The sequence below is a fragment of the Cydia splendana genome, chromosome 16 (assembly GCF_910591565.1).
Source record: "Cydia splendana chromosome 16, ilCydSple1.2, whole genome shotgun sequence".
Classification (NCBI taxonomy): Eukaryota; Metazoa; Arthropoda; class Insecta; order Lepidoptera; family Tortricidae; genus Cydia; species Cydia splendana.
The window spans coordinates 26,054-53,225 of NC_085975.1; the positions used below are offsets into that span (position 1 = coordinate 26,054).

Here is a 27,172-nt window from a genome sequence, read left to right on the forward strand (position 1 = left end):
ATTCATTTCTTTCAAAATCCAGTAGACCAAAACGGAGATAAGAAATTAAAGAACCGATAACCGTTTGTCTTATAATTTTATCTGTAGTGCAAAAAAAGGAGTTACGATTCAAAACTTGTTAAAAATCGATGAAAACATCGGGTAGCCCCTTAAAACAATGTATTGCTTATCAGGTGATCCGCAACGATCACGGTTAACGGCACTGATCAATAGGGTGGGTCACTCGTGTATGGAGAAAAAAAAGTATTAGTTATCCTTCGCTTCGGGCACAGTTACAAAAAGTTGCGTAATAATGCCAATAAACAGTATTTCAAATTATTCTGTAATCGGAATTCATTTTCTGCCTCCGGATCCAATTCAAAGTTTTCATATGAATATTGTTATATTTTGTATGGTCTGCGCCCTGCGGAGTATATTTATGTATCGTCTCTTTATTCAAACTTTAGCTAAAAAGTTATACCATTATTAGCTCGAAATAGCATGGTAAAGGTTCAGAGCCAATAAATAAATAAAAAAGTACTCAAAAAGAAAATTTTTTTTTCATAATGTCCATACATTTAACAAAAACTTTGACTAAAATCCGGAGGCAGTAAAATTAAAGCTAAAAATAAAAGAAAAATACGTGCAATAATTAATTACAAAATGGTACCTTTTTTTAACTGTGCACTATTAAATAAAAAAAAAGTAAAAATGACCCACCCTACTGATCAACGTAATAAAAAACGAGTCAAACCGACGGCAATGATACTGATCAAAGTCGTAACATTAATACCTATGTACACGTAGGTAGATAACCCTTATCTACCAACGAAATAGATTTACCGGAATTACCTAATATAATTATTTACAACTCCGATCGCTTTAATATTTACAGACTAGATAAACTCTTCATATTAATACAAATACCGGACAAGTGATCGTTGATAACACGATTTAACACAGTTCAATTCAATAGTAATATTGAATGTGGTGTTGCTGCGCAAGTTTCACGGGCACCCGCCGAGGGCGGCCAGCAGTGGCAGCAGCGCGGTGCCCGCGGCCACCCGCAGCCGCGCGCCGCGCGACCGCGACAACGTCGCCGCCATCTTGTCACCTGCAACATGCATAATAGTTACAGACCGCGAGATATGATACTGTTCAGATCTGTTACAAATATAGCTATGATGCGACCTACGTACTTCAAGATATCAACGAGCCCTTTGAGACTAATATCGTAGATTTTTTATTATTACTTAAACTTGTAATTTACACGAATGTGTACGATACACATAAGAAACGCCATGTTCACTCACTGCCTTCAGACACGTAGACGTAGATGGCGGCGGGCTCGGTGTTGGGCGCGCGGCAGGACTGTCGAGGCGCGGCGTCGCGCAAGGTGAGTGACGACTGCGGGCGCGCGCCCGCGCCGTCGCTACCGCCACTCCCCGCGACGCGTCGTAGTTGATCATGAAAGTGTAGACATAAGAAACGTCTTGTTCACTCACTGCCTTCAGAGACGTAGACGTAGATGGCGGCGGGCTCGGTGTTGGGCGCGCGGCAGGAATAGTTGCCGGAGTGTCGCGGCGCGGCGTCGCGGATGGTGAGCGACGACTGCGTGCGCGCGCCCGGTGCCGTGGCCACGGCCACGCCGCGTGACGCGTCGTAGTTGATCATGCGCTCGTTGTGGTACCAGAACACGTACTGCGGTGGTACTGGGCTCTGAAAACAGTAAATATAGTAGAAGTGTATGACCAACACACAGATAAACTACTACAATATGGAATATATTTATAGTTGGCCGGGTCATAATAATCCGTTTGGTTTTACACGAGGTCGCTCGACAACTGATGCTGGTGTTGAGCTAATTAAGCATATCTTTGATGGCAGGGGGAATCACAAGATGCTTTAGGTAAGTCTGTGATTTGTATAAGGCCTTCGACTGCGTTTGTCATGAAACATTAATCAGGAAACTACACTATTATGGAGTTAGAGGATCGGCACTGAATTTATTTAAGTCCTACTTAAATGGTAGAATACAAAGAGTCGATGTGAGTGGACAGCGATCACCGGGGTCATTGGTCTCTATGGGTATCAGGGGTCTTGGGGCCTTTCCTGTTCCTTGTCTACATAAATGACTTGCTATTCATTGTAAAGACCCACCATGATTATAGTATTGTATGCAGACACCTCACTTATTTTCAAAGTCAAACGACAGCGACAAGCTTACAATGATGTAAACGATGCTATTTCAAAAGTAGTAAATTGGTTCACTGTTAATAATTTATTGTTAAATAAGAAAAAGACTAACCCCCTTATTCATTAACGTTTACTTACCAAAGTTGACAAACCGATAATAATATTTTGTCCCTTTCCATCATACCAATACGTCGGAAAGGGACAAACGATTATTATCGGCTTGTCAACTTTAGTAAACGTTTATGATAAGGGGGTAAATGTATTCAGTTTGTCACTAGTAGTAACGTAAGGCATGTGCAAACAAGTGTCATTGTGAAGGATGAGGATTTAGAATTAGTTGATAGTACAGTTTTTCTTGGTAGGTATAACTTTAGATTCTAAACTTCAGTGGGGTCCCCATATTGCTACTCTTTCGAATACTGAGTAGTTCTGCAAGTTTTGTAGTGAGCAAAATCCGTCAGTTAACTGATGTGAAAACAGCTCGATTAGTATATTTTAGTTACTTCCATAGCATTATGTCATATGGTATTTTACTGTGGGGCGGTGCTTCAGAGATATTGTTCTGCAGAAGCAGGCTATTCGAGCAATATATAAAATGAGCCATAGAGACTCGCTTAGAGATATTATGTCAATTTCCTTTAATTTATGTGCAGTGCACTGTCAATATATTTATGAGAATATTCTGTATGTACATAAAAATATTGTTAATTTTAAGAAAAATGGTGACATTCATAATATAAATACTAGAAATAAACATAAGCTCGCAATGCCCTTCACACGGCTCCATTAAATTAAAATATTATTCATGGACTTCCAAACCATATTACTGAATTATCAATTAAAAGATAATATATATGTAATAACAACTAACCATTCATAAGTGCAGTGCTACATGAATAAAGTATATTTGAACTGGACTGAATTAGAATTTGAACATCTCATATAAAGCCATTCTAGAATTGATCACTTAATGATGTGTTCAACCAATCATATCATGAAATGATTGCCACATTATGTAATAAAAATCTAAGATCTTGCCATGACATACAATATTATACAAGGCAACTCGCGGTCACCATCACCACACATGTTTATGCGGTCCCGTAAATATTAATTTTGTATTGGAATGCGATTGCTCAAGTATTTCATTTGCGTGTTAATGAAATTATGACCTGTGTTTATGTAACTAAGAATTTTTTTAAATTGTGTTTCAATCGCTCTTTACAAGGGCTCGTATAGTATAAAATGGACGCAAATCAGCTGTATTAGTGATGGTCCGCAACATAGCATTTTAGAAGCAAATATGCATCTGTGTGTGGTTACATCACTCTTTTCGTAAATGCTTCAAAATATCTGTTTTTTTTTTATGATATAGGAGGGTAATTCTTATTCTTATGCATTTTTTGTGTAACACGTAAGAATATCATGTATTTTTGTGAAAATAAGTAAACTCTATATCAATATACTTAGCAAATTTACCTCTAGTTTTAGGTCAACCTAAATGTATTGTCCTAAGAGTATTAGAAACATATAAAAAAAAAATTACAAGTGCGAAATGTCACGGACCGTGTAGTGTGACTTCCCCAGATTTTGCGATATTTGATTTTTTTTTTTTTTTTTTTTTTTTTTTTTTAAACATAAAACATAAAATATATATACAGTGGTACTACTATATGAAGTGATTTTGCAATAATTTATATCAAATATAAAATACAAATCCTTGTTCTACAACACTGTTTAAAAATTGTATGGATTTATAACGATTTTATATAATTTTAAACTACATACATTTTGTGATTAGTTTTCGCGTCACCACCGCACGTGTTAATATAAACATGCGGTACTCGGTAGAAAATTATCTTTACTAACTGGCAGCCTTATTAAAGTTTTTTTAGATCAGCAACACTGTGTTGTTGTCAGGTTTACAAATGGCTAATGGGAGAAGTTTTGTCGAAAATTATTTATATGTGTTCATTTGAAAAAATGGTCAACCTTAACGCGTCACCGCCGTGTTAGAGTTTTAAAAGTAAGTTGCAGTTTCACGTTATTGTTTGTAACATAAGATATACCTCATACATTGCAGATTAAGCTAATTATTTAACATTTACAAAATCAAAGGAAATGTTTATGTAATATCGAACATGTTCCAAATTATCACGACCGTGGCCTCAAAAATCTGTCACCACCACGGACTTTTGAGTCCACGTTCGTGACATATAGACACGTGGTCGTGTCATTCTTAATTCGTTTGATTAATTTAGAGGCACATGCACTTTTCAGAAATGCATTTTTATTAGCTACAGATCATTTGCTATTATTGCCCGACTGCCAAAGCAAAAAAAATGTTTTTCGCTTGTATGTATGTATGATGTGTATCGAATTCTTTGTCACGCTCTACAGCCTTTATAGTTTGACGGATTTCAACGTCTGAGCTGTCATTAGGTTTGTCGTAGTCATAGGAGTGACTTAGGCTATGTTAAAATAACTATATAAAACAAAATAGCCGAGTTGGCCACCATAATGCCGAAATGTCACGACTGAGGGACACTTTGTCACAACCGTGTTTATGTACTCATTTTATTTACCTTTCCTGAGGGTATTAAGCTTGACCATATGAATCAAAAAATTGCTTTTTGTATGTACTTTTGATATATGTAATAATATGGAAAAATAAAAACGTTTATGAAAAAAAAATTTTTTTGGACACAATTTAAGAATCACCCAGGAGCAGACGAATATCCTGATGGCAAGCGATTACCGTCGCCCATGGGTTATTTATACACCATAGGGGTTGTAAATACGTTTGTTGCCACCCTTTAAGATGGGAGAAGGTACGCTCCTTTCTTAAAGGTTTAAAGGTGGTATCAGTTCGGAAATACCGCAGGCGACGATTCATTCCAGTTTAGCTGTGCAAGCCAGGAAATTTATGGAGAAACGCACATTTGAGGAATGCCAACCATCTAAATGGTGAGGATGGAAATGTTGTCGCATAGAGCGATGGCGGAAAAAAGTGGCTAAAATGCCGAGCGAGAGGCTACATCTTTACGCAGCACTAAGGAGTCAAGCTAATCTGAAATATGAAAAACTGGCAGCTGACAATTCGAGTCGCTCTCCGTTGGATGCGGTCCAGTGGGAGAAGTTGGTACTGTTTATAAATAGTCAGTGGTGCTCAAACACCCGACCCGTTCAATAAACATTGTCGCACAAGTTTCTCCAAGCCAGCCTAAAGACAAGTAAGTACCTTTTCTATGATGCACACGAGGCTGATGGTGGAGCCGGCGTCGACGTGGTGCTCGTCGGCACCGAGGATAAAGGCCTCGGGCACGAGCACGTGCAGGGCGACCAGCCGCGACAGCGGGCCCTGCGCGGTGGACACCTGGCACTCGTACGTGCCGTTATCGCGCTTCTGCACAAACTTGATCTGCAGCGTCCAGTCGTCTGAACCCTCGCTGTGTAAAACCTGCAACACGTTACAAACTCTTTTAGGTCGCTGTTTTTTGCAGAAATATGTGAGGTACCTACCTACTGAGTGTAATTTTTAAGTGATACATGAGTCTAACATGACATGATACATGATGTACGCGTTTGCACTCCTTTCAATGATCATCTTTTACTATAGCAGCAACATTTAAATCTCAAAAAAATCCTGGTCTACATACAATGTGCCAAAATGAACTACACGGCCCGATTCGAACATTAAGATGCGTCAGTTTTTTAGATCTATTGATCTCAATACGATATGGATTAGATATGTCAGTGTCAAATGTGACGTTTCTTGACGTAAGTATCGTCGTTCGAATCGGGCAGTTCGTTTGGAACATCTGATTTCTTTTTGCGATTTCACGATTGCTATCATAACAAAAGTCGCTTACAGTAATGATAATGGGTACAGTCGTATATCACCTAATAATGACACCCCGTATATGACATAAATAAAGTTAGACCAAGAAAAGTCTGCAGCCATTTTGATAGCCCACACAGTGCAAGTGTTGCACGATACGTCATAATTTCATAAAAGTTTGAGGTTTAAAATAACACTTGCACTGCCTGGGCTATCAAAATGGCTCCAGACTTTTCTCGGTTTAACTCTACATATTTAGCTAATAGGGTATTTTCCTACTAGTCAAATAAGTTACTTTTTTAGAACTGTCAAAACGATTTTCTAATATGAATTTATATGAAACATTACATCGTGACGTCACAGTCAACTCACCTACTTTTATATTTCTATCACATTTATTAAATAGAACTTGTGTTTAAAAATAACTCCTATCTGTGTTTTTCTACTAATTATCTTGTGCTTTATTTCATGCATGGTGTAAAATAATTTATTTTAAATACAGTATAATACCCTATTATAGACCAGCAAATCAATTTATTCTTAGAAATAGGCGCGAAATTCATACTTCGCGGGGATTGTCCATTCCGACCTACATTCTCACAAATTAGTTTGCCTAATTACAAAGGATTAGGCAAGCCAATTCTAACCATTTAATTAACCAGTAAATGTTTGTTCCGTAGAGGAACAGATTAGTATTAATTACTTTCTATGCATATGTAAATAGGTATTTTTCTTACATACAAAGCAACACAATTAGGAAAGAATATATTTTCGTGTAGTAGCTAGATATTTGAACTGGCAACTGCATTTATCTCAAAAGCCCTTCCGGCGCGACACAACCGCGCCACCTAGCGAGGATAAAAAAACTCTTCGCCTGCCGTTAAAACTAAATGGCCGCGTTCGATCCGCGCTCCGATTAAAATAATTCATATTTCGGTTCCCGTCGCTGCGATTTAAGTGAAAATCAACCAGAGACTAATTAGTGACCCAGTGCCCCTTATGGATATATGCAGCTGTCGATAAAGCAGAGGATTTCCCCATCATCATACATAGACCACCACGTGGTACGTCAAGGTGCTGCTGGATTTATGTAAGTTGCTCTCAATTTATCTCGGCTACAATGTTTAAGTCTAATGATCGGTAAGTACTTGGTTAGAGGCAAAATTTGAGGCGAAATACATGTTTACTACGGTTTTGCTTATGTGCGTCATTTAAGTCTTGAGGCTACTCTTGCATTCAATTAGCCTCATGCATGACTTTGATTAAATTTTTAAATCATGATATATCGTTTGAACACCAAAAAATACTTTTATAAACCTTGCCATAATATTATTAAAAAATATTTAAAATGTTGAAAAATTATGAGCGGTTGAAACGCTCATAATTTTTGGCGTGAATTCGACAGAACTGATGACGTCACTCGGTGTGGACGCAACTGACGTTTGCTACTTAGTGGCGAGTCGGGTCATAATGCCATCTCTTTCACTCTTGGTTGGTCTTAACATATTGTTTAAACGAGTGACGTCACGTGACGTTTCGACTAAATGGCGTGGCGTTGCGTTTCGCTCACTAACTTTTCGCGGGCAAATTGTATGTACTTTTTATTTATTATTTTAAGCATTTAAATGATAATTTAATACGTCACTCTAAAAAACGTTTTGGTGAATTTTGGAAGCGAACAAAAAGCCTAAATCCTAAGTCGAGCCTTCCTGCGAGCGTTTCTGGTCTGCATGATCCTGCGGATATAGCTAATGCTTTTAAAGAAAGTTTTAGGGTGCATACGCCGCTCTCTGAGCGGTCGGCGGTGGGTGATTCTGAGGCCGTCGACACCACGAATCTCGCTGTAAAATTTTCAACAAAGGAAGTTGCCACGGTGATAAATAATATGGTTAGAGGAAAATCTCCGGGGTTCGACGGCCTCAGCGTCGAACATCTAAAGTATGCAGGTCCCCACCTACCCAGAGTACTTGCTTTGTTTTTTAATTTGTGCATTGCCCACTCTTACCTTCCCAATGAACTAATGTACACGGTAGACGTACCAATAGTGAAGAATAGGACTGGAGATGCCTCTGACATGTCCAATTACAGGCCGATTTCGCTAGCTACTATTCTGGCCAAGGTTCTGGACAGTTTGCTTGATAAACAACTCGCTAAGCACCTAAACTTGCACGACTCACAATTTGGTTTTAGGCCGGGGTTGTCCACGGAGAGTGCAATATTATGTCTCAAGCAAACTGTTCAGGTACTACACTGATAAAAATACACCTGTTTTTGCCTGTTTTTTGGACTTGTCAAAGGCATTTGATCTAGTAGACTATAATGCGCTGTGGAACAAGTTGCAGCATGAAACCACACTACCGCCAGAGGTCGTCTTGATGCTTCGCTACTGGTACGGCAATCAAAAGAACAGAGTAAGATGGGGTGGGTCATATTCAGATGAATATGGGTTGGAGTGCGGGGTGAGGCAGGGGGGGCTAAGCTCGCCCCGGCTCTTCAATCTTTATATGAACCGGCTAATCGTTGAGCTCAGCAGCACTAATATCGGATGTCACGTTGGCGATGTCTGTGTGAATAACATTAGTTACGCAGACGATATGGTGCTGCTGAGTCCATCGATTGGCGCGTTACGAAAACTGGTCGCAATGTGTGAGTCGTACGCTGTGACCCATGGACTCAAATATAATGCCAAAAAGAGCGAGACGATTATTTTTAAGGCAGGGTCAAAGACCTATACGGACGCTCCTGGTATCTCGCTCAGTGGCACACCTCTCAACAGGGTGCAAAAGGTGAAGTATTTGGGTCACTGGGTCACGGAGGACTTAAAAGATAATTGTGACGTGGAGAGGGAGCGCAGGTCGCTGTCTGTCCGTTTATATGTTGTTGGCTCGCAGGTTCGCAAGATGCTCACAGCCTGTGAAAATTACATTGTTCAAGGCATATTGCCAACCTTTTTATACATGCGGTCTATGGGTCAACTTTACACAGCGGGCATATAGCGACTTGCGAGTCCAATATAACAACGCGTTTAGGGTTCTGTTGGGGTTGCCGCGGCACTGTAGTGCGTCGGGCATGTTTGCGGAGGCGCAGACCGACGATTTTGGTGCCATAATGCGCAAGCGGTGCGCCTCCCTGCTAGCCCGAGTTCGCTGCAGCACCAACGGGATCCTGAGCGCGTTCGCGGACCGCTGGGATTCCGCGCTGATGCGGAGATGGACACAGCTCCATGTATCGCGCTCCACGTAGGTAGGTTATAAGTTTTATTTGTTAAATTTTATTTATGTTGTTTTGCACTAACACTAAATTTAAGTAGTATAAACTTGTTACTAACATAATATGGGACTAGTCCTGAAATAAATATTATTCATTCATTCATTCAATAACGGAAATACATTTGTAACATGATATAACGGCAATATAATTATATCCGAATAAAAAATATTTCGTTCAAATATAAACTTCACGCATGAGGCTAATTTGGATATGCTTTGGTACCTGGAAGCGCTCGTCATTCGTATACATGAAGAGGCCGGAGCTGATGATGTGCCAGTCTCGTCTCCGCACCCACGAGATCTGGAATAAGCACACTATTAAAAACCAACAGGGAGCTTAAGAATATTGACGACGACGATTTAACATTCATAGTTTGAATCCACCTTACGTTTTTATTTAATACTAGACGGGCCCGCAGCTCCGCTCGCGTAAATGAAATAAAGAGTGTGTCAACCCTGCTAGGGTTAATAACGGTGATAGGGATTTCTTATTAGTACCCGTTATTTGGATAACTTAATACGCAAAATATCTGAAAAAAATTATGTGATTTGATAAAAGGCAAAATTATACTTTTTCATCTACGTAGCTATTTATTTAAAAATCGTTTCAACATAAAATTATTATTTATTTTTATAAGCCTAATTGCAAAAACGTTCATTAGATTAATTTCCGCCTTAAGACGAATATGGACGTCCACCGCCCATAAATCGCCTTTTGGTACAAACGTACGTACTCCCCATTTCCCTTTCTGAATACTAACATTACTTACTACGGTTATGTGAATCCTGGCCTCCGAGAAAAGACAAAACAAAACACACCATGTTTCTCGGTCTTGCGATAGCTCTCGCCAGTCCCCATGGCCGAGGATAAGCAGATCTCGAGCAACTACGTCGTTCCAGCGGTAGGTACCTATGACGTCCAATTGGGCGTCTCCCATTTCGTTGTCCCAAGTACGATCTCGTCACGGCACGATACTCTCCCATTCTCTCTAAATGTCCGAGCCAATGTAAGCTTAGCCACTTTTGTCTCTCAGTATTCCGCCAGTATATCGGAACACATCCTTATTTCTATAGCAACAGAGTTATATTACGATATTTGGCCGACTGCTGACTGTACGTTTGCTTATTTTCACCAGGTCGTTTCGCTCAAAAATATCTGAACATGCACTTAAATTTTATCTACCTACATTATAACTTGCTATCAACTTTGTATTTTTGGCCAATCTCGGCAGCCCGGTCCCCGGACGAATTTGTTTGCCGAAGCTGTGAAAGTAAATCTGAATAACATAACTCAAAAAGAAATTTAAAACAACAAAATACAAATTACTATTGATATTGATAAGTCATTATCAGTCATTATATGGCATGTCACTCGTATGGGCATAAACTAAGGTAAAAGGTTGAGGTTGACAGCACTTTTTATTTTACTTCGAGTAAAAAAGGCCGAAATCACTGCATACCAACATAACAAACATAATTTTGGTTATTTGAAGTTCGAAACGAAACCAACCGAGAGTTTCCGAAAATAGCCGATAGTCGTAAAATGAAGAATGTTATGAAAATTTCTTTTGCTTATTGTAAATTAAATACGCATCGAAAGCGATAGTTTTTATGCTCTAGTTATATTCTCATACTTAGATAATATATTAGAACAGTTTTTTCTTATCATACGTGCGTCGTATTTGAGAAACGTGTCAAAAACTTTTTTAGAAATTTGTAAGGCGCCATCTCGCTTCTTCCCTCGTTTTTTATCCCGTTCTGGTTTTTCAATTTTATATATATGATTTCTGATAGATATTTTTTAATTCAACGCAAGTTCTAAGAAGTAGCAGATCAAGGGATAATTTTTCGTCACGCTGAGATCGCCGCTCACGCTTGCGAACAAGAGTACCTCACTAATAATGAGACTCACGCCACGCTCGCCGAGGTGCCTCACGGGGCAGTGCAGGAAGGCGGTGGAGCCGAGCTGCGCCAGCACGTCCTCGCGCGAGGCGTTGAGCACGGGCTGCCGGCGCCGCGCCTCCAGCGACGCGTACCACAGCTCGCGCCACGCCGGCGCCTCCTCCGCGCCCAGCGCCGCGTCCAGCGCGTCCGGCGTGTCCAGCGCGCCCTCCAGCGCGTCCAGCGGCACGCCCACGCTCTCCACGCCCGGCGGGCTCGGCGACACCTCCCAGCTGGCGCGGGCGGCACCTGTTGCCATCGGAAAGGTATATATATACACATTACATTGATGCAGCTTAAAACGATCATATATTGTTTTTATATCCGGGCCCCACGTTGGGCGCCAATAGGAATATTTCTCACGCAGCATAAACTGAGGTTTATACGTGACGATGGCGATGCGATAGTCGGACCAAGCTAACTCTACTTGGCAAAGCAAGGCAATATCATCATTGAGTAATGCGAAATTTCTATGGAAATACGAAATATATAATGACACTCCCTCACTTTGTTCTATTCAAGTAGGTGTAAATTTAGTTTATTGTTAGACCCAAGTAACATTTTAGTCCTATAATTTTAGTTTTTATCGCTAAAAGCTTGTATAGACGTCGTATTAAGGTTTCAGAGATGACCACCTGTCGTATAAAAGCGCTTGGCAACACCTTTTTGCTCTATAGGCTTATACAGCTAATATATTCTATAAGCAATTGATGTAAAGGTTTACATCATCATTTTATAGAGCCGTTACAGGCGTGTACTATAACAGGTTCAAATATAATCACTATACAGCAATATTACTGTATAATAGTATTTGGAATCACTTTTATGCAACTAATTTGCGCTATTAAGGTTCCCTGCCAAGCCGCTATAGTTTTGTGTTTTAATAGTGACAAAAACCCAACTATACAACGATTTTAGGATATAGTGGCTTTAGAGATGACTGCTATAGTACATAATACTTTAGTAGTTTGCGCTATTAAGGTTCCCTGCAAGCCGCTATAGTTTTGTGTTTAAACAGTGACAAAAACCCAACTATACAACGATTATAGGATATAGTGGCTTTAGAGATCACTGCTATAGTACATAATACTTTAGTAGTCATATGAACACTATTATAGAACTGTTTTGCTCTATAGTAGCGTTTTTGGGACATATTTATAGCGTTAAAAAGCGCTTTAGTAGTTTTTAAATCCCTATTATATCTCATCGCTGTAAACGTCACAATGACTCTTTTATATCACAAAACTGTTGTATAGTGGTTTTGTTTTTTCTTTTAAAAGACAACAGCGTTATAGCTGAGTTTTTATGTCTTTTATAAACCGAGTTAGATACATAAAGGTAGAAAACGACTACTTGTAAATGATCAATTTGATCTGTAATGGCTACTTATATCTTGCTTATATAAGTTCAGGCCTAAGCCACATAATGTGGTTCCGTACAAAATATTTTTATATTTTAATGAATTGATAAAAAAGACCCCAGTGATATTAGTGATTGTAGGTGAGATTTATCATCAATGATTTAATACAAGCATAAAATCGTGACGGTTTAGATATTTATCGACATCCATTATTAGCACATTTTTTTTACCAATCTCATTGAAAAAGGAAACAACAGTAATGACTAACATGTAAATTAAAAAAAAATCCTATATCTTTCTAAAGAGTTTGTAGGTGCAACTGGGTCACAGCAAAATTCTTTTGGAACCCTAATTTTAATCATGATGGCGGTGAATATTTCGTCCTAAGTTCTATAGTTAGCCTATAAAAGCGTCGGATTTACTTCTTGGCTGTATAGTAGTAACTATGGTGAATATCATAATATTTTATTAAATTATTTTATTAAAAACATAAATAAATCGAGGGGGCATTTAAAATTCCTCATTAACCTGATACTATTCTAACGGTAAAACTTCCGTCCCATATACTTTTTGCACTAAAGACCGAATTATTCGACATCTAAATGGCGCATATTAATATAACGTCTTTATTTATCACCATTTTACTTAGTACCGTTTTTGTGAAGTAAACACACAACAAGTAGTAAAGGAACTATGAATTCTACAATAGTATAAAAAAGCACTATAATAGAATTTCAAATACTACTATAGTATAAAACAAGCACTATAATGGAATCTCAAATGCTACTATAGTATAAATTAACACTATAATGGCGTTTCTGACAACAAATTAGCACAAGAGTCATGCATTACATCACTTTTATAGACCTAAAACGTCACGGCTGACACTGCTACAGGTCTACTATATCACTGAATGGCACTAAAGATGCGCCATTTCGGCTTTATACAACCTTCTTAGGTCTTTTATAGGACCTTAGGTGGTATTTAGGAAACGTTCTATTGACCACTATAGTACCACAAATTGTTACTTGGGGACGGCCTCTAGAGATGACTCCATAGTGTGTGATACTGACGTGTCCGGGGAGATGCGGGCGGGTCGGGCACGGGGCCGGCGGCCGCCAGCAGCGCCGCTAGCAGCAGCAGCGCCAGGCTGCGCGCGCCGCCCATGCTGCCGCTACTGCTGCGCCGCCGCTTTCGCCGCTCCCGCCACCCGCCGCGCGCCCACACTAACAACTCTGCAAACAAACGTACAATACAGTCAATCCAATGTACCGAATCGGCAAAGTCAAAGAATGTGGAAGTACCACCAACGTCAAAATCCTATAAAAAAAGGACTGTAATGTAACGTTACCAAAAATTTAACATAGGTACTACCGTCTATTCGTATTGTGAAAACAAATAATGACGTTTTACAATATCTTCCAATTATATGCTTTTGAAAGTGATTGTAAACAATGTTCATACTTAGTACAGTTAGTCATCTTAGTAATAAATAACGTGGCCATAAAACTACCATGGACTACAGGAATGTGAACATTTATAAACAGTCTCAAACTTGGATGGATTTTGATAGGCCGCATTACTGATGTGAGGCACGTGAAGAATATCCGATTGGCAGGTCAGTTCAAACACTTCAGTTACAACGTTCTATAAAGTGCGTATAGAATGGGCATATGAACTGAACCTGCGTATGACGTCATGAATGAGGACGCCATTACGTGCACTTCAGCTCTTTCGTGGTGCGCGTGCCGCGGCCGCTGCTGGAAACCATCGCGAGCGAGGACTTCTGGCCGAAGGGTGTGGTGTTTCGGCGGTTCCGTGGGAATCTTTTTTTTTTTTATATATGAAATAGGAGGCAAACGAGCAGACGGATCACCTGATGGTAAGCGATTACCGCCGCCCATGGACACCCGCAACACCAGAAGGGTTGCAAGCGCGTTGCCGGCCTTTAAGATGGGAGTACGGTCTTTTCTTGAAGGTTTGTAGGTCGTATCGGTCCGGAAATACCGCTGGCGACAGTTCATTCCACAGTTTGGCTGTGCGAGGCAGGAAGTTTCTGGAGAAACGCACAGTTGAGGACTGCCAACCATCCAAGTGATGAAGATGGTAATGTTGTCGCGTAGGGCGATGGCGAAAAGAAGCGGCAGGGATTAATCCGAACAATTCCTCGGAGCACTCCCCGTTATACATGCGATAGAAAATGCAGAGCGAGGCCACATCTCTACGCAGCGCCAAGGAGTCAAGCCGTTCCGAAAGACGCTGGCAGTCAACAATTCGAGCCGCTCTTCGTTGGATGCGGTCCAGAGGGAGAAGCTGGTATTGGGGTGCCCCTGCCCACAGATGAGAGCAGTATTCCATGTGTGGGCGAACCTGCGCCTTATAAAGCTGTAGGCGCTGGGCTGGTGTGAAATACCGTCTCGGTCTGTTGAGCACACCGAGCTTCTTGGAGGCTAATTTAGCCTTACCCTCTAGATGACCGCGGAACTGGACTTCACTCGAAATGTCGACACCAAGGATTCCGATACTGGCTGCGGCACTCAGGGGAGTGCTCTCAAAACCTACACCGCCAAACCTGCCAAATCCTACACCGGAAGGGCGATTGTGCACTACAATGAATTTTACTGTCCGGCAGTCCGAGTTTTCATGGTCCGATATGGCATGAAAAAAACGGATGATTGGCTTGTGCACTTGTCCGTCTTTTTACTCGCAGGTGCGGCGCAGTGGCATGAAATAAACGGATGATTGGCTTGTGCACTTGTCTGTCTTTTTACTCGCAGGTGCGGCGCAGTGGCATGAACACACACATACACCCCCCCCCCCCCCTAGCCCGCCCCCGCCCGGCCAAGTCATGAATAATACTAATTCCAGACGCAGTGCACAAGCATAGACACGTTTTTCATAGCTGTCATCTCGGACCGGAAAAAAACTGTCCGGAATGGGGAAAAGTTAAATGTCGGACGGTAAAATTACGTCTAGTGCACAAGCTACGATATACATTTAAAGGCGTGCCATATCGGACCGTAAAAACTCGGACTGCCGGACAGTAAAAGGTGCTAGTTTTAAGGTATTTATGTATGGGCCAATAGTTGCCTGAAAATAAAATATTTTCATTTTCATTTCATTTAAACGCAAAATATGACAGCTCCGAACAACTGACAGGCTGATATCGCCACTAGCGGCGAACTGGTAATCTGTGGGCCACTTTAAACTGAATGTAAGTACAACGAATAAGTACCTACTTCGTAAACTGTGTGTGTGTGTGTGTGTGTGTATGTGTGTGTGTGTATAAAGTTTAAAAAAAAATGCATAATACGTTATATAATATTTAATATTATAATATATGTCTCTGGAGTCTTGACCTAATAGGATACTTGTCAACGGTAATGCGTGATTTTTGGTTAGATTTATTTATGGATGATAAAAAAAAATCTATTGGAAATATTTACAGGAAACTCTTTTTCGTTGGAATATGCAGTGTTCGTCCTCTACCGAGTTCAGGAAATGGTGCCGTAGGTGCCATATGGATTTGCTTACATGAAGTCAAATTCGATGTTTATTAAATAATTTACTTTGTCCAACAGGTCTCCATCGCCATACAGCGGGTTAACGCTGCAAGTGTGATGGGGACCTTTGGACCCGGCATGGCTCAGAACGGGTTTTAGTTCTTAAGTTTTGTATGTACCTACGTATTTATATTATTGAAATAAAAATTTACTTACATTTACTTTTGTGGTAATTTACATATGTCTCTTCATGAATATCACAATAAATACGAAAACAGTTACTCGCAACTGACAGCTATTACAAATTTCAAAAATGGATCCTTATTCGAACACTTCACTCAAACAGAATTAAATCACTACGTTTTAAGAGTCGGCACTCTCGAACAAGCCTTGAACCGAATTATGAACGTACATTGTGCCAACACACCAAATACAGGCGTAAATAACTCGCATCCAGGCCATAATTGTTAAAAAAAAACACACCAAATACATGTCAATACTACCAACACAAAAAAAAAACAACGCTAGGGCTCGACCCTTCCAGTACCTATTGTTTATCGATATCGATAAATGCGCGATACGTGCTGCTGTATTTACTTATAAAGTTGTAGGTATTTATAAAGTCTTGAGAAATAGTCATTGACTAAAATAAATTTTACGAGAGGGGTAGACTGGGTTTTACACGGTACATGGAAACATTGTCACTCCCACCTATCCTCAATAAGTATCAAATTCAGGTAATATTGTGTGAGGGCGCCGTGATATCTCCGTCCGGCGTTATGTTTGTAGTGTGGCGGGTGTACGGGTCACGAGGCCGTCGGCGAGTGCCCGAGTGGGTCACGCACGCGAGCGCGGCGCGGGCGGAGGTCGCGAGCGAGCACCGCATTGCACTGAGTCCCAAGTGTGCAACCACGTCATTCATAATTTAGGACGCATGTTTGGAATTGTAAAGTGTTGCCTATTGGATTCCAATATGACCTAGTCCTAGTGCGTAATAATACTGATTCGTCTAGTTTTCATTTTTAACGAAGCTGTCATCATATATAATAATAATCAAGTATGACATTTGTCGGGCATGCCGCCGTCCCGGAGAGTCACTCAGGCATATCATTTCCGGTTGTTCTCATCTTGCTAACGGCGAGTACTTGCACAGACATAATCTCGTAGCCAGGATTATTCACCAGCAACTTGCTCTTCTATACGGCCTTGTAGACCGCGAAGTACCATACTACAAGTACTTACCTGCGCCTGTTCTCGAGAATGGTCGTGCCACGCTCTATTGGGATCGATCTATCATCACTGACAGGACTATTGTAGCCAATAAGCCTGACATCGTGATAATAGATCGATCGCAACGTCGGGCCGTGCTCGTTGACATCACCATCCCCCATGATGAGAATCTCGTGAAGGCCGAGAAGGACAAGTCCAGTAAGTACCTAGACTTGGCTCACGAGATAACCGCCATGTGGGATGTTGATTCGACGATCATTGTCCCGATAGTCGTTTCAGTAAACGGTCTAATAGCGAAGAGTCTCGACCAACACCTTGAGAGACTCTCGCTAGGTGGTTGGATCAAGATGCAGAAGGCGGTGATCTTGGACACGGCGCGGATAGTCCGCCGGTTCCTCTCTCTGCAGCCCTGACCACCGGTAGCTTGGGCCTTGCCCCGCTGCTGGCGGCACCCTAGGTTAGGTTTTTTATAATGTGTTTATATTATTTTTTACTGTTTTGTAAGTGTTTTTATATTTTACTTTTATATTCATATTATAAATAACCTAACTTAAGATGAGAAATAAATAAAGAGTAAAATCAAGTACCGTACATACATAATACTACATACCACCAAGTCTTAGGAGCACCAATAGTGGCCATTGTCTGCCATGTTGGTATTTAAAAACTACGCTGCCGAGACTTGAAATGTGATTTGAAAAACTAATAGGTATTCACACACAGCTATTAGTGCAACTTGTACCTCTGACCTTTCATGCCGAACGGTCGGCGGGATCGCCAAATTAAAATAGAGATAAGCTGTGAGCCGAGTTTAAGCCTGCTAAGGAATATCAGCGGAGGGTATCGCGGCGGCGGCGGCGGCTCTGCTCGTACAAATGATAAGGATTCACACGTCGTGTGTGAATGCTGCGTGAATATGAACGAGGTTTGGAGGACACGAGTAACTCGAGGCGGGGCGGGGGAGACATTAGCGAGCGTCTTAAGTGGCGCGACATGAAGGGTTACTGTGGGGCGTGCGGGCGCGCGGGGCTCGAGGGGGGCGGAGGTGATGGATGGCCCAGAGGGTCCGGCGCCGAGATTGATGCGTTTTTTACGAGCACGTACCTGCCGCCCGACGCCTAGGATTATATTTCAGCCAATGAAAAACTATTAGCTCGACCCGCTCCGTTATTGAATTATGTTTCTGATCCTCGGGGCGTTCTGTGATTTTTCATAACTCGGTGCTCCAAAACCTGTCGTGTTTCATGAAGATGTATCATTTCATACACCACATTATGTAACTGAAGTACGACGTAGGTAGATACACAGTACCTATTCGTCTTTCTTTATAGAATGTGGTGCGTGTGAAAAAAATAATTTTCATCACCCTTGCTCGTAAAAGGTGCTGTTACACGCAGGCGTTGCGGTCTGTAAATCCCGTACGTCCAAAATGAGGCATAAGTTTTATGTTATCTTCACAAGTGTGTTGAAAAACATTGTGTGTGCCACGGGCGGTACAGGAATTACGAACTCGTGTTAATTAAGCCCTCGCCTTCCGGCTTCAATTCACACTTGTTCGTAAATTCTTGTTTACCGCCCTTAACATACAGTAATATTAGAAGAAGCTATATTATCCCGAAAACATTGGAATCGCAGTTGCGTAAGTATATAAATAATTTGTTTCTTAATTTGAAGATGTGATGTAAATAGGTAACATTAACAAGAAGATTTAACGACCCTTCTACTGTGCTGTCCCTGTGAGAGGGACACCTCACTGTAATCATTGTAACTTTTGTATTGCATATAGATCTTTCTCTGTCTGCCGAGAGTGCCGAGTTGACGGATGAACGTCGATTATCAATGATCGGTGCACACGTATCATCAGCTCGGAGCCCGCCACCTCACGCCGCTCGGGAACTTCAATATTCTTTGTGCGTTTGTGTGAACTTTATACTGAAACGCTTTTATTAAGCAGCAACATTTTCATTAGTACCGTAATGTAATTTTTGGTAAAGTTGGATATATTGTGCTTACGGTTATGTAGCCAAAGCCAATGTTGCCTAAAATATTGGAAAATTTTGTCACGGACAAAAGGGAACACTAGTTTTTGTTAATTTAGAGATTGAATAGCAACATCTACGAGTAATAGGAGAGAAATATTTTGTCCACCGACTTGCGAGTTGTATGTAGGTATAGGTACACTGTCAAGCAACCTACACGAATCTCCGGTGTCAATGATCAGGCGGACGATATTATAGGAAGGCTCAAACAATGACATGTCATGTACCGGCTCCGTCCCTTCTCCCGCTACACCAACCACACCCTGCAGCTTTTGTTCCATTCACAAACGTACCTACATAATCATAATCATTTATACACTCTACAGTGACCTACAGGTTTTGCAAGCGGCTATATAAACGTAATTCTAGGTTAAATAAAACGCAAGTAGCTGAAGGCAACCCAACCGTGAACTCAATAAGATCGTAAAAGCCGCTTAAAACGGAGGGATCACTTTCAGTGTTGAAGAATAGCGAGAAAAATATCAATACCGGTAAATAAACCTTAGAGAGTAGATACATACATATATCTATACATATACCTAAACATGCAACGTAATCTGCACATTTTAAAGCACTATTATCACTTTTCTGGAAGGTTGGCTCATTTTTTTAAAAGGAATTTAAAATGAACAAGTTTGTTTGGAAGGGTTGAAAGTTACATACTTCACTGTTAGTCCCATTGTCATTAGGTCACGCAGGACGCAGGATCCTGGAGAAATTGAGGGGACTCTTCAACTTTTAATTAAACGTTATTTTTTATAAATAATTAACTGACCGAAGCGTAGCAAATGTCTACATGTTGACTCGGCCATTTTGCTTTTGTATGTCCGGATGTTCTCCTCTACCGGTCACAATTCTCAACCGATTCTCGTAAAATTTTGTGACCAGTTTTTTGATTAAAGAAAATTTTTTTGTCGATCCGGATTTTGGTTTTTTTTTTTAAATGGCGGGGTTTTGATACCTCGCGCCTAAACAAGTAGTCGTATCAATATCATAAGAGTTTGTTCCTTTCGAGAAATGTTTACAGAGTAAATGGCGAAAAATGCAGAAAAATTGTATGGTTGGTTTAGGCGGTATTTAGCTATTTAGTTTTTACTCGAGAATAAGTAGCCGAATTTCGTCAGCTTAACTAAGAACTAGAATGCCGCATTTTGCAAACATTCGCTTTTTTTGTTTACACTCGGAAGGTCCCCGGTTCGATCCCCAGTAATTGTATGCTGAGACATAACTTTTGTATTTTATTACACTTAAATTTCGTATTGTTTTATTTTTATTTTATTTTGAATAAATGATTTTTTTTTATTGTTGATTGATCAAACCGCCGTGTGTCGTCGCTCACGGTCCCAATAAGCTAGAGCCACTAGTGTAAGTAAAAGATACTTTTTATTGGACGTTATACATATGTAGCATGACCTGCGGCCATTAGTTATTAACTTTGTTTGACCAGAAATACTGCGGGATTGTGATTGAATGTCACATTTTACAAGTTTTCGGAAAATATTAACGCCAAAATGACGATCCGCCATGTTCCTCACAGGGCATCATTTAGTTCTGTTGCGTTTTATTTGATCAAGCTGATTTGAGCTGTTTTCGGAAACGAATTCTACCAAGCAATCTTTATGTAAATGTCTGTACACCTAACCATTTAGTAGTTTAGCTAGTTTAAAATGAATTTTTCATCTTGCTCTCTGTTCAATTGCTCGAAAAAGATATTATTTCATGCAGGTGTACCACAGATATGAATAGGTGTACTAATGGACAAAGTCCTATATTGTACCCACCGGAGTTATGCATTGTGAAGAAAAAAGCTATACCTCCCTAGGGAGTTATAGATTTTTATATTATGTCACTAATTCATACGAAATGTACCCTCCTCAATACAATAAAAATATATATATTGAATTAAACAACCCCCCTTTAAAAATACCCCGAAAATTTGGCCTTGTGATCGTTTTAGTTGCGGTCGGCAACCTTTTAGCAGCCAAGGGCCAAATAGTAGTTACCGAAGTTGACGCGGGCCGCACTTTGTTAATATTTATGACTTTATCAGACATTGTCGTTTGTCAATATTACATACAAAATAGCCAGGGAGGGTCGCGGGCCGCAACTGAGAGGTTTGCGGGCCGCAGGTTGCCGACCGCTGGTCTAGTTAACACGAAGAACCCCTTGAAGTGGTCCGCAGTAACCTAGATTCTTTAATGAGTATAAGCTAAATTGTGGACTCTGGATTTAAAATACTAAAATAATTTATTGCGTAGCTAAGAAATAAGATGAAAACATTTTATTTAATCACTATAATAGAAAATTCTACGAGTTTTATGGCGTAGTGCAAATGTCATTAATCAGTGGCGTAGCTAGAGGATATGGCGCCCGGGGCAGACACCAAATTTGCGATCGTAGACTATTCATAGGTACAGCGCGCCTTTGGACTGATTTGAAGGGTCCAAGGTGGCATCCAGGTGCTCCTGTCCAAAGGTGACAGCAGTACTCAATATATGGGATCAGTCTACCCCAGAGTAAAGTATCGCCTCCCTTTATTGAGCACATCGAGTTTTTTTGGATACGAGCGCACCCTACCCAGCAAGGTGGCTACGAAATTATTGGGCGTCACTAATGGAGATGTCAACACCGATCGAGGCTCCCAATACTCCCTGACATGGGAAGGGTTGTGCCTTGAAAAATGAGGTTTTCTTAGCGGTAAACGCGCAAAATTGAGTCTTGGTGGGATTGAATTGGACTAAATTGTCCCGATCCCACACCGAAACTCTGGATAGAATGCTCTCGATACCTGACACAGGTTTTTCACGACATTTTAGTATCACAGACCGAGTGATGTTGGCACGGCATGTGTTATACAGGGTGGTCCAAAACTTGACGTTCAAAATTTTTTTTACATTGCTCACGCTGTGGGCTATTAGAATAGGTATGTATGTTAGCCGACTTTTCGTAGTTTTCAAGGCTTTTAACTTTTGTTAAGAAATTCCGGGGTGGGGTATATTTGATAACCCACGACGAGGATTAAAAAAAAATTTTTTGGGCGTCAAGGTTTGGACCAGCCTGTATACAGGGTGGCTAAAACATAACTGCATTTCCGTTGCCAGGGAGGTTTTGGTATTATACTGAGCAACTTTTACTATGAGTCCAACCCAAAAAATTTGGCTGTTTCCTACATTTTGGCTGGTCCATTTTATATGGGAAGGTAAACTTTTTTTTCGCGATTTCGGGGTTGGGGGTTGGGGAATTGACTGGCAACGTGAATGTAGTTATTTTTTAGCCATCCCTGTATAGTACTGTCGTCCGCATATCGATTCGATGAATGTCGTCGATAGACAACATGTCACAGATATGCAGCAGCAGCTATTGGAGCAGCCGGCCTAGCCAAGGTTACAATCGCTATTGCTTCGACAACGAAAATCATTATGTCTCTCTAATAACTCTTCCTTATTAGTGCGACAGTGACAGTTGCGTTTCGATCGCTACAGAGCGTAAGCGATTGGCATCTTGGCTACGCGTCCAGGTTCCGTCTACTACGGCTCATATGCGCCTGCCGGACAAAGGGCTAGCGATCCATTTGGATAGGTAGTCTCTTGGACAGTCCATAAGATGGTAACTTCGACAGGAGACCCCTAACGGAAAAGACGCGCTAACACGGGACACAACTCTGAAGCACTCACAGTTATAAAACGAAAGCATAGCAACTCCCGCCGAATATCCCTCTGCTTGATAGAAATTTCTGGCATAGAGTATTCGGACTGCGGGAGGGTGGGCAGTAGGGTGCTACCGTCGTCTTTCAAGGTCGAGTTCGAGGCAAAAAGATTACCTAAAAGATCGGCTTTCTCTTTTGCGCTGTGGGCCAGATTACCATCCGCATTTCACACTTCACAGTGGTGGTAAATACGACTGAAAAAAGTTTCCCTGCTGCCTTTTGGCAAGGCGGAGAGGTAGTCTTTTGCCCATTTTGGCGCCCCCCTTGGACGGCGCCCGGGGCACGTGCCCCCTCCAACCCCCCCCCCTAGTTACGCCACTGTCATTAATAAAACCAAAACTAGAATGATATTGGGGTATTGCAGCATATGATAGCCTGGCTACTGAAATATTACACAAATGTTTGGCGGGAAATTCAAAAAATCTTGGGCTGGTCACACTTTGTGTAGTAGGAATCAAGTAGGAATTATAGTTTTGGTACTAGAAAATATTTTTTGATTTTCTGTGCACACGTAAGGTATACCTAAGGATATAAGTTAAATATACGTTGACGTGCACTCAAAGTCAGCTCACATAGTTTCTACCACTATGTAAAGTACAGTCAACGATAAACACATATGTTAACACTTTCTCACCATATACCATTGTAACAAGGCGAAAAATGAAATGTAGTGTAAATAAGACCTAGCTCGATAATACCGTAATATTAATCCATCACCAAAAAAAATACGTAATTACAATGCTACATATGCTAAATGCTAAGTACCTATCAAAATATTTATAGAGCACCAACCTTCTAATTTGTTTACATTTGTTTAGGAGTTGTAAACATTGCAGTTTTTCGTTATACAACACTACACGTCGAGACTTCGCACATTGTCGTTATTATTTACGAGCTTAAATAATAGTATGCGAACCTCACTCAGTATAGACATTATTAATATTATTTAAAATAAACCCCTTATAAACCGCAAACAATTTGAATGAATGACATAAATTGACAACTGACTTTTAGTTTTTTTCTAAATCATAGACAATTGGTGATACAATGATACAACAACGAAATATCTGTCAACAATTTTTGGCTAGCCAGACTCTAATATAAATATTAAATATTTAAAAAAAAATGTTAGTAAAATACTGCTATAACTTTCACACCTTTTCGCTTTCTTTTGTTTGCATCTTTCGGGGTACCATAGAAACAGCACTCCGGGGGTAAGCCCATTAAATTTATTCCCTAGCATTTTAATATAATTAACTATCGTCTTCTAAACAAAATGTGCGAACTTCTTATGCTTGATGCAGGTCTGAAAGCTCTTATTCCGATTTGCAATAACAATCGGGCCACCCACCCTACCTCTTTAGTCGGACGGGCTATGACCAACACTTCGCAACCTAAACGTTCCTAGATGATCTGATGAAAAGAAGTGCCAAGTATTCATCAGTCATCAAAGTTACTTATCTTTTATTTCTTTCAAAAGCTAAGGATACTAATCCTTTAATCCCATTCCCCAGAACTAAAAATATAAACTGTATTTCTAGTCTTTTAGATGTATAAACGAAGTACTAAGTTTATAATTATGTTAACTATTAAGTTTTATAAGACTAAGAATATCAAGACGAGTAGGTATATTCAGCTCGAATACCCTACCCTTTGGATTACTCTTGCCTGCCAAAGAATCCCTAAACAGACCAATCTTCAATTTTCTATCTCAGAATAGTGTGTGTTCTTAAACCCAGCTTGATATTTAAAGAATTTATTTTGTAAACACTTTGGAAACCTGATTACAATAGGTACCCAGTACTTCGTCTCTACTCCAGAAGACCAGAATTTTGATAGATAAAATTGGAATAAGATTTTATACAAAAATATTACCTTTTTACCTAGATAAATGATTTCATCTAAACTTTCATTGATATAATGCCTAATGTAATATAATTTTCAAATAGTATATAGACATGTTTTATAATGACATTTGTTAAATTAAAAGATTGAAAGATACACCTTTCCGCACTAATCTGTGAAAATATTATATTATAATTGCTTCATTATGATTTATGATATCAAAATCTATTTGGTAATGACATTCAAATTTCGAACATCTCTGAAAAAATGCAATTTGATTTGACCTCTATTCTATCAGTCGAGATGACGTTATATGCGAAATGAAATGTTAGTTGCAAACAATTTTGACAAATCTCGCATGTTCGTTGGTATCGAAACGTACCATTATCTATAGAAACGGTCACCCATCCAAGTACTGACCCCGCCCGACGTTGCTTAACTTAGGTCAAAAATCACTTTTGTTGTATGGGAGCCCCATTTAAATCTTTATTTTATTCTGTTTTTAGTATTTGTTGTTATAGCGGCAAGAGAAATACATCATCTGTGAAAATTTCAGCTATCACAGATCTCGAGATACAGCCTGGTGACAGACGGACGGACGGACAGCGGAGTCTTAGTAATAGGGTCCCGTTTCGTTTTACCCTTTGGGTAATGAACCCTAAAAACAACGGATGCGTGACATGCACGTGACATGCCAGAAAAAAGTTTCATTTACCGATTTTACCGCCGTTTTACGTATAGTAAATCTTTTAATTAGTTTTTGTGTGTAAAATTAATTTGTTTTGTTGTTTTCAAACTAACTATAGCAAAACTTTCGTGTAAAATGAGAAATGAATGATAAAGTTATTTTGGAGACACCACCTCATATCCGCTGTAACACGTGGTTAGTGAATACATCATAGAGAGTTTATAATATGTATGCACTTGTGTGGTCCTTTTAAGAAACTCGCTACGTTCGTTTCTTAAACTCTCACTCGTATTTTAATGCCTTTTATTATGTAGTAGTCACATAAACTACTATAAAACTGTTTTTCAACACTAAAATTATTTTACGGCATATTACTAATACTGGTACGAGATCATCTTACTGAATGCGTATGGTTGATCTTCTCACGTTTTCTGAATCACTCTGTATAAATGAATACGATACGTCTGATGATAACCGGTGACCGTTAGCCGATGAACACTTGGAGCTGCAGATGTAACGTCTACTCGTTTCGATTGTTCTGAATTAATTTTATACTCTTTTACTCTATGTATATACCTACCCTACCGAAAGCAAAAGCAACACTTTCGTAATGCTATCATTTCAAAATGTCATGTGAAGTTCGTCTCTTGACTTTCGGCGCGATTCGGGAAATGAATTAGAGATTAACTAGATATGAAATAGTAAAGATATGTGACGTTCCACGGCAAAAGGTACCTTATGGCGGCTTGCGCTTACGCTATTATTAACGCCGCTCCAATATTCAGCCGGGACAATGGTACCCTTTTGCCATGGAACGTCACATATCTTTACTATTTCATATCTAGTTAATCTCTAATTCATTTCCCGAATCGCGCCGTTTGTTTGCAATTTAACCATTTCGTGAAACGAAAGTAAACAAGTTAGAGAAGTTTTCTCCACATGATGTTAAACAAGATATATTCCGGGCTATGATTGCACTAAACTAAGTTTAAAGTAATATATTAAAGAAGTGAACACACGTGGCGTTCATGCGGGTGGAGGCGGCTCGCATGGTCCGCACTGCACTGGTGACGCAACCGGGGCGCTCGTGCGTGAGTCGTGATCCGGGCGACGTGCGCTCCCGCCGACGGCGCGCGGTAGACTGCCGGAGCCCCGCCGCGCGCCGCCGCCCGCCCCGTGCGCCGCCCGGGCCGCTGGGCCTGAGCCATTGTGCGACACTTTCGGCTCGATTCGGAAAATGAATTACAGCCGTATTCGAACAATGAGATACGTCAAATACTAGATATTGAAACGATTGGATATGTCAGTGTCAAAAGTCACGTTTTTGTTTGAAGAAACTTCAATTTTGACACTTGTTTGACGTATCTCATTGTTCGAATACGGCTGTTAGATTTCTACTAGACTTCAACAAGTTACAATACGGATAATTTAAAGATATTTGTAAGATAGATATGTCAAATTTAACGTTTCCACGATTCTGGAGGTCCTCTTGAACGATTTCGACAAGTTATGACTTAGATATCCAAGTCACATCCAGTCGATATCTAATGTAGATCTAGTTGATCTCTAAATCGT

At 40.3% G+C, this 27,172-nt stretch overlaps 1 protein-coding gene across 1 annotated transcript; it reads right to left on the reverse strand.

Moving 5' to 3' along the window:
- Positions 1-714: 714 nt before the first annotated feature.
- Positions 715-26,725, reverse strand: LOC134797940 (neuronal growth regulator 1-like). The gene is made up of 7 exons (XM_063770277.1): positions 26,617-26,725; positions 13,660-13,821; positions 11,198-11,475; positions 9,509-9,586; positions 5,417-5,635; positions 1,485-1,698; positions 715-1,093 (listed from the first exon to the last, which is right to left on the reverse strand). Exons 2-7 carry the CDS (start codon positions 13,751-13,753, stop codon positions 987-989), a joined length of 990 nt encoding a protein of 329 aa, XP_063626347.1. The 5' UTR covers positions 13,754-13,821; positions 26,617-26,725; the 3' UTR covers positions 715-986.
- Positions 26,726-27,172: the final 447 nt, after the last annotated feature.